The sequence below is a fragment of the Mus pahari genome, chromosome 13 (genome assembly GCF_900095145.1).
Source record: "Mus pahari chromosome 13, PAHARI_EIJ_v1.1, whole genome shotgun sequence".
NCBI lineage: Eukaryota > Metazoa > Chordata > Mammalia > Rodentia > Muridae > Mus > Mus pahari.
This window is the reverse complement of record NC_034602.1, coordinates 27,181,710-27,192,327: the sequence shown is the minus strand read 5'-3', so window position 1 is coordinate 27,192,327 and position 10,618 is coordinate 27,181,710. Positions and strand designations below refer to the sequence as shown.

The 10,618-nt window shown below is 47.1% G+C and overlaps 1 protein-coding gene across 1 annotated transcript in view; it reads left to right on the top strand.

The window, feature by feature from the left end:
• Window positions 1-10,618, top strand: part of Letm1 (leucine zipper and EF-hand containing transmembrane protein 1) — a 46,408-nt gene that overhangs the window by 30,952 nt on the left and 4,838 nt on the right. The window contains exons 7-12 of the mRNA XM_021210298.2: window positions 1,793-1,912; window positions 6,239-6,370; window positions 6,801-6,941; window positions 7,562-7,702; window positions 8,705-8,839; window positions 9,741-9,928. Of these exons, the coding sequence (XP_021065957.1) occupies window positions 1,793-1,912; window positions 6,239-6,370; window positions 6,801-6,941; window positions 7,562-7,702; window positions 8,705-8,839; window positions 9,741-9,928 (857 nt within the window). The remainder of the gene's footprint in view (window positions 1-1,792; window positions 1,913-6,238; window positions 6,371-6,800; window positions 6,942-7,561; window positions 7,703-8,704; window positions 8,840-9,740; window positions 9,929-10,618) is intronic.

The window sequence follows — 10,618 nt, the reverse complement described above, 5'->3', positions numbered from 1 at the left end:
AAAAAAAAAAAAAAAGAAAAGAAAATTTAATTTTAAAAAAAATGGAGCAGTGGTGCAGTCAATAGGACAGTTGTACAGTTATAGGCGTGGCGGCTCAGGCGTTGACAGGCACAAGGCAGCACCGCAGTGTGTACCTCGCTTCTCTCTCAGCTATTGCTTCCTCCAGGTCTCTAGGTCTCCTGTGTTCCAAATCAGGCTCACAATGACCTGTGTAGCCAGAGACTGTAGCAGAGGAAACACCTCCGGGTATGAGGCCAAGGTGTCATCAGGGTATCAGGCCTCTCTCTCTCTCTCAACATTGTGGACACTGAACTGCAGCCATCTCTTGCTTCTTTTCGGGTTCTTCTTTCTTCCACCCTTTCAACCTCTTAACACTAGGTAGGAGAGAAAAACTGGGTGGCGAGGAAAGGAAAGAGATCTCTGAATAAAGTCAGAGATTGGGAAGGGAACTGTATGATTAGACTACTTTCTGCTGATTAGGGGCATCAAGTTCACGGGACAAGTTTGATCTTCACCATCAGAATATCTCATTTCCCTCTTACTCTCTCTCGCTCCTCTCTTGCTCTTGCCCTGTGTCCCTGCCCCGCTCTGCCTCTTGTCCCTTCCTCCCTCTCCACATGCTCATGGCCAGCCTCCACTTCTCATCTCCTCTTCCTCCTCCCCCTCCTCTCTCTCTCTCTCTCTCTCTCTCTCTCTCTCTCTCTCTCTCTCTCTCTGCCTTTCTCTGCCTCTATTATCCTCTTAACTCCCTTCCCTATGCCCTGAATAAACTATTCTATACTATTAAAAAAAAAATATCTAATTTCTTCTTGTTGTTTCTCCTTTACACACCACTACTTAACAAACCATGACTAACGACATCCCCGAACCTCTTGGGGCCCTAACATTTATATACCCTCTGAAAAGCCCTTAGAATTCCAAATGTCACACAATTGCAGAAACTATCTGCAGCTGGCAAAATCACTCCCCTGCTCTAGCACAAGGCAAATCAGAGTCAGCTGCTGTGGACAGTCTGAAACAGCCATACACCCCACACCTGGGATTAAAAGGAAAACATTTTTATAATATTTCTGTGTTTTTTTAAAGAAACCAAAGTTCCAGGATTGTCACTACACTGAGCATTCTGTGGCAGGTCCTGGGCAGGCAGTGCTGGGCTGGTTCTGCTGGCAGGACAGAGTTCTAGCACGGAAAGAAGTCGGTCCTCCCTGGCACCTTCTCTAGGAAGTGCATACATAGAGGTGGCATGTTTGACATCCTGGGGTCAAGTCTAGTCATGGTGTGTTTTCAAGGTCCTTTTATTTTCTGGATGTCACAAGTCACTTGAGACTCAGAACCTGCTCTGCTGGCACTATTTTGTCTTTTTTTTTTTGGGGGGGTGAGGGGTACCAGGGATAGACCTTTAAGTCTCAAGGCACTGAGCTATACCTCAGCCTAATTCCTCAGTAAAACATATCAGGAAAATGGCTGCTGCTGCTTCTCCTCTTCCTCCTCTGCCACCTCCTCCTTCATTTTTAAAATTGTATGTATATGAGTGTTTTGCCCACATGCTCACCACACGAGTGCCTGGTGCCCATGGAAGTCAGAAGGGGGCATCAGACTTCCTGGAACTGTAGTTACAGATGGTTGTGAGCTACTGTGGGATATGAGAACCAAATCCAGGTCCTCTGCAAGAGCAACACGTGCCCCAGGAAAATGGTTTCTAATTCAATAGTTTCTCCCAGTTGTGTTAACATCAGTGTCATAGATCTGGGATGATCTTGCAAAGCAATAATTGGCTTACTTTCTCTTCCAGCTGATTTCTGAGGAAGGGGTGGACAGTCTGACTGTGAAGGAATTGCAGGCAGCATGTCGAGCACGAGGCATGCGAGCACTCGGCGTCACAGAAGACCGTCTGAAGGGCCAGCTGAAACAGGTATGTGGCCTCCATGGCTGGCTGGCGCAGGTGCATAGCTTTTCTTCTACTGGGAATCATCCACCTTTGCTCCAGACTAGCACGCGCTTGAGTTTGGGTTTTGTTTGTTTGCTTGGTGTGGGTTGGGGTAGTCTTCAGACTAAGAAGCCTTTGAAGTTGGGGTGTGACCCAAGTGAAAGCATATCTGGCGCAAATGCCCAGAATTCCATCCTCACTCAGCGTAGAGTACACTCACACAGAAGCCTGAGTCTGTGGCACATTTTAAGACAGAAGGATCAGAGTCTGAGGCTAGCCTGAGCTCTAGAGTAACACTGTGATGCAGAACAAACAAACAGTGAAAGAAATAGGTGAGTTGAGAGAACCTGCTTAACGTGCACAGGCCCTGGATTGGATCTCTAGTGCCATATTAGCATGGTTGTACACAACTGTAATCCTGGCACTCCAGATGTGAAGGCAAGGTAATCAAAAGCAAGAAAAAAGATTTTGTTCTGTTTTGGTTTTTTTCTTTTGTTTTTGTATTTTTGAGACAAGGTTTCTCTTTGTAGTCCTGGCTGTCCTGGAACTTGCTCTTTGCTCAGTACACCAGGCTGACCTTAACCTCAGGGGTCCACCTGGCTCTTCTTCCCGAGTGCTGGAATTAAAGGGGTACACCTGTACCGCCCAGCAACAATCAGAAATGTAAGAGCTTCTACAACTAAAAATCAAGTTTCAGGCCACATTGCATGCACCTTCTCAGCTCCCCTGTGCCTGGCCTTCTCTGAGTGGGTGCTTGGTATGTGACACTGCACTCGGCCTCAGGTTGAGGTTCTGATGCAGCAGCCCCTTGCAGGTCTATGGCAGTAGGTAGCATTTACAGCCCGTCATCTTTCACATCAGAAGGCTTAATGGATATGACCCATGAGCCTGGTCTTCCTCCTAAGTCAGCTTCATGCCTTAGTGCCCTTGGCAGTTGTTCACCTGCCATTGTCCCGTGTACTGTCCACATGTGTATGATGAGTGGATATCCACTGTCCCGTGTACTGTCCACATGTGTAAGATGAGTTGGGTACCCACTGTCCCGTGTACTGTCCACATGTGTAAGATGAGTGGGTACCCACTGTCCCGTGTGCTGTCCACATGTGTATGATGAGTGGATACCCACTGTCCTGTGTGCTGTCCACATGTGTATGATGAGTGGATACCAACTGTCCCTTATACTGTCCACATGTGTAAAATGAGTGGGTACCCACTGTCCTGTGTACTGTACACATGTGTATGATGGGTGGATATCCACTTTCCACTTAACATATTTCTGCAGTCCTTTCTTAGCGTTTGTCTTCCAAAGGCTACCACATGGATTCTCAGCACACACCAAGGCTGTGCTTATTGGTGAATTGGGGATCCAAGGTTGTGGTCATGTTTGCTTCTGCCTTCCCGCTGCTGCTGCTGCTCAGCCTTTTCACACATCCTTAGTATTTCTTTTTATTTTGGTTTTCAAGACGAGGTTTCTCTGTGTAGACTTACCTGTCCTGGAACTCCCATCTCTAGATTAGGCTGGCCTCAAACTCAAAGATCGGCCTGCCTCTGCCTCCTGAGTGTTAGGATTAAAGAAGTGTCATCACACTTGGCTCATTTATTTATATATATATCAAAGGTTCAACATTACTTTATTCTCAGACTTGGGTTGAGATATATATTTTATATATATATATATATATATATATATATATATATATATATATATATATATATATATATATATATATATATATATATATATATATATATATTCTTTAATCCTTTTTTACAGTCCAGACTTCATCCCCCAACTGCTCCCCATCCTATACCTCCTCCCCTGGCCCAAGAGGATGTCCCCACCCTCCCACCCCTACCCCACGAGACCTTCCCACTCCCTGGGGCCTCAAGTCTCTCGAGGGTTTGGTGGATCTTCTCTCACTATTTATTATTCTTATGTGTATGACTGCATCTATGATTATGGATCACATTCATTCCCATACCCTTGGGAGTTAAGAGAAGGTGTTGGGTCACCTGGAACCAGAGTTACCAGAGTTACAGACAATAACAACCATCCATGTGGGTGTGGGGAACAGAATCTAGGTCCTGTACCAGAACAAGTGCTCTTAACAGCTGAGCTGTTTCTCATCTATTGCCCTGTATGTGAACAAAACGTAACAGCCTTTTCTGTCCACTTGAGAGATTGTCTTGGCGTCAGTGAAACACCCTGATAGGCATGAGCTCATGTAGACCTGCATATAAGTATGAACTCGTTTTCTGTTCTTGTGTGGAAGTCAGAAGACAACTGCAGAAATCTGTTCTCTCATTCCACCTTTGGGATCTAGACTTCAATCTCAAGTTATAGTCTATAAACAAATGTATCAAGCCAGGTGTGGTTTTGCCTTTAATCCCAGCACTTAGGAGGCAGAGGCAGGCTGGTCTCTCAGTTAAAAGCCAGGCTGGTCTACATAGTGAGTTCTAGGGCAGCCAGGGCTATACAGAGAAACCCTGCCTTGTCGTGGGGGTGGGGGTAGGATGGCTCTACTTGCTAGACCATCTCATCAGCCTTCAGCTTGCTTTTACATAGTGTTGGAGGTTCTGCCAAAGGCTACACATATGCTAGGGCAACACTTTGCCATTGAGCTATAGCCTCCACCCTCTAAAAATTTTGTTTCTTTGTTGTATGAAACCAGATCTTACTGTGTAGCCATGGCTGTCCTAGAACTTGCTGTGTGGACTAAACCAGTCTTGAATTCACAGAGATTCATTCACCTCTGCCCTTTCCTCCTCAAGTGCTGAGATCAAAGGTATAAGCCATCACATCAGCCTGCCCTCCAAAATTCAAAAAAGAAAGTGGGAACATTTTTCTAGGAAAGGTCTCATACTGTATGTCCCAGGCTGGCCTCAGATTTCTTGGGTGTCCTTCTGCTTCAGCATTTCTAAAGTTATTTTTATTTCTGTATAAACACATGGGCCAATAAATAAGGCAGCGCCAAGAGTAAAGGTGCTCCACGTTTGACAGCCTGAATTCCATCCCAGAACCCATATAATAGAAGGGAAGAGCGAGGGGCTGGAGAGATGGCTCAGCGGTTAAGAGCACTGACTGCTCTTCTAGAGGTTCTGAGTTTAAATCCCAGCAACCACATGGTGGCTCACAACCACCCATAATGAAATCTGATGCCCTCTTCTGGGGTGTCTGAAGACAGCTACAGTGTTCTTACATAAAATAAATAAATAATTTTAAAAAGAAGAAGGGAAGAGCGACTCCTAAACGCCACTCCCTGACTCAGCTGTGTCTCTGTGGCATGTGCTGCCGTCCCCTTCCAAATAAATAGATGTAAACTGGGCGTGGTGGCGCATGCCTTTAATCCCAGCACTTGGGAGGCAGAGGCAGGAGGATTTCTGAGTTCGAGGCCAGCCTGGTCTACAGAGTGANTTTGATAAAAAAAAAAAAAAAATTGGAAAAGTGTGTTCTTTTCTGTTCCATAAATGTACATAGCTTTCTGATGTCTTGTTACGAGAAGCAATTCTGGGAACAGGGGAGGAACTGAAAGGGAGAGAAATGTGGATTTCTATGCATGCATATGTTTCTCAAAAAAAAAAAAAAAAAAAAAAAATAGATGTAAAGTAAACAAAGAAGTTACAAATAGTAATAGTAATAGGTACCATAAATGAATATGCACATTGTACCCTAGGCCTGTTTTTATTTTTCAAGTGCCTAGGCTGCCATAGTTTGTGTGATCCTCCTGCCTCAGCTAGGGCAGGGATTGCAGGTAAGCACCACCACCCCTGGGCCAGTGCATCAGCCTGTTTTTAAGCTCAGAGCACACTGACCATTCTCAAGGTACCTGGAGCTGATGATCAGTTGTTCAGTTTCCTGAAGGGCATGCACGTGTATACTTTATATATACTGGGTATATTTTTATATGTATTATATTTGTATGGGTACTGGAATGTTTGTATACCTCATGCATGCAAGTGCCTATGGAGACCAGAAGAGGGTGTCTGGTCCCCATAACTGGAGCTAGAAAGAGTTGTGAGTGGCCATGTGAATGTTAGGATCTGAACGCAGGTCCTCTGCAGAAGCAGCAAGTGATCTTTTCAGCCCTTGGAAGCTATTTTTGAAATACCTTCTTTGGAAAATGACTTTTAGTGACTTATTGAACCAATTTGCTCCGGTCATGTTTGCTTGTGGCATCCAGACTTTGTATCTCTCAACTAAACATAGCCACAAAAGGAAACTGGGGTGGGCATCCATCACCTTGCAGGAGAGGCACTGGGGCTGTGGGTCAGGTGAGGACAGCATGCCCAGTGACTGTGCTTTCCTTCCAGTGGCTGGACTTGCACCTGCATCACGAGATCCCCACATCACTGCTCATACTGTCCCGGGCCATGTACCTCCCAGACACCCTCTCACCTGCCGACCAGCTGAAGTCCACCTTGCAGACCCTTCCAGAAATTGTGGTATGTATTGTCAAAGACCCTTTTGACTGCTTATCTCTGTGGGCTTGGGATGAGCCCATCACTCCACATCCAGGAGCCCTTGGATCATCAGCTCCATCAGCCTCTTCATCAGCTCTCTGGTCTGTCTCCCTGCCCAGCCTCCTGTCTGGTACAGTCTCAGGCACAGCAGTGCCAGGGTGGCCTATCTGAACTGACATTATTTTTTTATTTTTTTCTCTTATGCTTTAACTCATACTGTCCCCTGTGGATGGGGAACCTTACCCTTTGAAGCCTTAAAGCCTTTAAACGCGGGCAGCAGCATGTCATTGTGTACTCTGTCATTCTGTATGAAGCCTGGGTGGTAACATTGCTCAGAGAGAGGCAAGGGAACTTCAGCTCTGCCACCTCAGGCTCAGTACAGTTACCTTCTTCTTTCTCCTTTCCTCTGAAGGCAAAGGAGGCTCAGGTGAAAGCGGCAGAGGTGGAAGGCGAAAAGGTAGACAACAAGGCGAAACTGGAGGCCACACTGCAGGAAGAGGCCGCTATCCAACAAGAACACCTGGAAGAACTAAAGAGAGCCTCTGAGGCTGTGGTGAGCAGCCTGCACTGACAGACAGACACTCTGTGAGACCCAAAGCTGTCCCAGACAAGTTCCTTAGAACCTGTCTTGTACCTGTGTATGTGGCTCTCAGATCTATCCCGTCTTTCTCTGCCGGGGTTAAAGTGGTTCAAGGGCACAGGAGTGCTTGGCTGTAGAGCCATAGCTCTCAGGGACAGTGCAGTAGAAGACATGATGTAACTTCTCTCTGGTCACCATTGGCATGGGAGGGACCAGCTTAGCAACCAAGCAGGAGTCGCCAAGGGACCCAGCTCCTCAGGGTTGTTTTCCTGCCAGTTGCTGACTCCCCATGACTGTTCACTTTTGGCTTCCGCGGTCTCAGAAGCTGCAGGAAGCTGTAATGTTACTGGTGCTTGTAGTTCAGACCTAGACTCAGGCCCCGAGGTGGAACAACAGGCCCAGACTGAATCTGTTGAGGTGGCCTCAGGTGGCTGGCTCATCGTGGGTGGAGGGAATTACTGCTACTGGAGAGTGATCAGTCGGTCTCCCTATCACTGCAGAGTATTCCAAGTGTGACCTGTCAGGGCGACATGCTGAGTGTGGAACCAAAGCCAGGTGACCAAGGTGACAGTGCGGTACTGCTTGCATTTCAGAAGGACATCCAGCCAGAAGTAGCAGAAGCCACTCTCCCTGGGAGGCCAGGGCCTGAGCCTCAGCCTCAGCCTCAGGTGGATGATGTGATCTTGCCCTCAGAGGTCCTGAAGGATACGGCGCCTGCACTGGAAGGTCTGAAGGTGAGGCACATGACCAGGACACAAGGAGCACCGCCTGTTCTTCCCTAAGACCCAGATTTGATTCTCAGCACCCACATGGCAGCTCACAGCTATCTGTAACTCCAGTCCAGGGGAGCCAATGCTCCCTTCTCTAGTCTTCTCAGGAACAAGGCAGACATGTGGTACATAGATATACATATAGGCAAAACACACCCATGTACATACTCATAAACAATCTTTTAAAAATGTAAGATAGCAGCTGGGCAGTGGTGGTGCACACCTTTAATCCCATCACTCAGGAGGCAGAGGCAGGTGGGTTTCTGAGTTCGAGACCAGCCTGGTCTACAGAGTAAGTTCCAGGACAGCCAGGGCTACACAGAGTCACCCTGTCTCGAAGAAAAAAAAAAAGACAGGGTGACTCTGTGTAGCCCTGGCTGTCCTGGAACTTGCTCTGTAGACCAGGCTGGCTTCAGACTCAGAGATCTGCCTTTCTGTGCCTCCTAAACATTAAAAAGGCCCTCCCTCCATCCAGGGTTGGTGAGGATGTGGAGGGCCTGGGTCACTTTGGAAACCACTTTAATGGTTTTCTAGAGTAGCAAACTTCTACCCTAGCATCAGCTGCTCTACACCTATACACAGATATTCACAGCAGCTGTCATTGCAGTTACTAAAAGCCACTAAGAAGGGGAAGGCTGTGGTATTGCTGTCCAGATTTGACATCAAAATAGGTAATTTGATAAAAAGAAGCAGAGCTGGTAATCCGTCTCCAGTAACGTTCTAGAAAACAAAGGCTGTCCCAGAGAGCAAAAGGCAGGCCAATCTCGCCTGGGGATGGAATCCTGGGGAATATAAAGAAGCATTTGGAAATAGCCAGCATAGCTCAGGGCTGAGTTTCAACTCACTTGAGGCTGTCCTCAAGTGCTTGCCTGTGTGGTATGAACAGAAAGGCTTTCAGCATTTAGAGAAGAGCAGAAGCTATTGTTCCCTGGACTTAGGTTTATCTACGTCCTCCTTTCTCTCCAGGGAGAAGAGATTACCAAGGAGGAAATTGACATCCTCAGTGATGCCTGCTCTAAGCTGCAGGAGCAGAAGAAGTCCCTGACCAAGGAGAAGGAGGAGCTGGAGCTGCTGAAAGAGGATGTCCAGGACTACAGTGAGGTGGGTGGATATGGACCATTGTAGGTAACCAGTCTCCATCAGCTGTCCTGGCCCAGGCCTACACGGAACAGGGTGGGTAGATGATGGGGCCTGTGTAGGTAGATGCGACCCTTGTTGCTGCTAAGTAGATAGAGATAGCTGTCAGAACCCAAGGGTCATGGGAACAGCTTGGTCACGTAATGCTTGAAATCATACTTTCATTCAGGGCTCTCCATGCTCCTTCTTTTTTATCTGTGGTTGTCCCTCCCTCCCTTCTTTGCCTCCCTCCTTTCCTTTCTTTCATAATGCTAGATAAGTGCTGTTCTACTCACTACAGCCTCAGCCCCAACAGTCAGTTTTCTACTCTGCCGTAATGATACCATTATCCCCACTCTGCTGGAAAAGTAATGAGTTAGAGATTGTTGCTGAAAATCAATTTCTGTCTCTCATCTTCCCTGTGGTACTCCCCTCTGGCTATGTGACTTGTCCACCAGAAACCACGTTTTTCACCAGACAAGGCAGTGCCTCATCCCTTCTGCTCCTCACCCTGCTTTTAGCCCTGTGACCTCTGACCCATGTAAAGAAGGCGGTGCTTAGGCATCCTTGAGCCTTTGTATTTATTCATTGCTAACTACAAAGAAAGTTGAAATTCAGAATAGATTTTAAAAGTTTGAATTTACAAAAATAAATTAATAAGAATAAGTTTGCATGAGAGAAATAAGACTCTCCAATTCCTGAGGCTGAATTTAATTCTTTTGTTTGGTTGATTTCTGTTTTGTGGAGCTGGGGATCAAGCACAGGACCTGGTGCATAGTACCTTGTACCACTGAGCCACATCCCAGTACAAATTAATGACTTAATTTTTAAGTTCAAATTAATGTAGCACCCTCCCTCTTTTTGGGGGATCAACTTTTTAAATTAGGACTTACAGGAGATCAAGAAGGAACTTTCAAAGACGGGTGAGGAGAAGTACATAGAAGAATCTGCAGCTAGCAAGAGGCTGTCCAAGCGAGTGCAGCAGATGATCGGGCAGATCGACGGCCTGATCGCACAGCTGGAGACCACTCAACAGGATGGCAAGCTGGACCCCAGCCAGAGCACTCCAACAGGGTGAGTGGACCCCTACCTGCCCACCTCACCCAGGGGCAGATCCTCTGCTCTCAGTTTTCTTCCCTTCACAGCGCAGTTTCTGTATCTCCATGCTTGTTTTCCTAGGTAGATCAGACCTGCCCCTTCCCTGACTTCCCGTCCTTTTGAGCTTTTTGAACTTGGCTTCTGGTTCTTTAAACTGTCAGGCTTTTTCCTGATTCATCACTTTTCTCTGTGTAGCCCTGGCTGTCCTGGAACTCACTCTGTAGACCAGGCTGGTCTCGAACTCAGAAATCCGCCTGCCTCTGCCTCCCAAGTGCTGGCCAATACTGCCCGGCTGCTTCCTCCCTTTTCTAACCCTGGTATGACACCATTGTGGACAGTCTGCCTTCCTGAGCAGACACCAGCAATCAGTGTCCTGACCATAGACTCCACAGTGAGGCAGTGGCCACAGCCAGGCTGGGCTTCTACTCTAGGTCCTGGAATTGGTCGCTGATGGCCTGGAAGACATGGGGCTCCCCACTGTGGGAATATGTACATGTGTGTGGTGCCCATGGAGGCCAAAAGAAAGTGTCAGATCCCCTAGAGCTGGAATTATAGACAACAGCGAGCCACCCAACATGGATTCTGGGAACCGAACTCAAATCTTCTGCAAGCGCAATAATAGCTTTTAACGGCTGAGCCATTTCTCCAGCCTCGAGACTCTTTCTC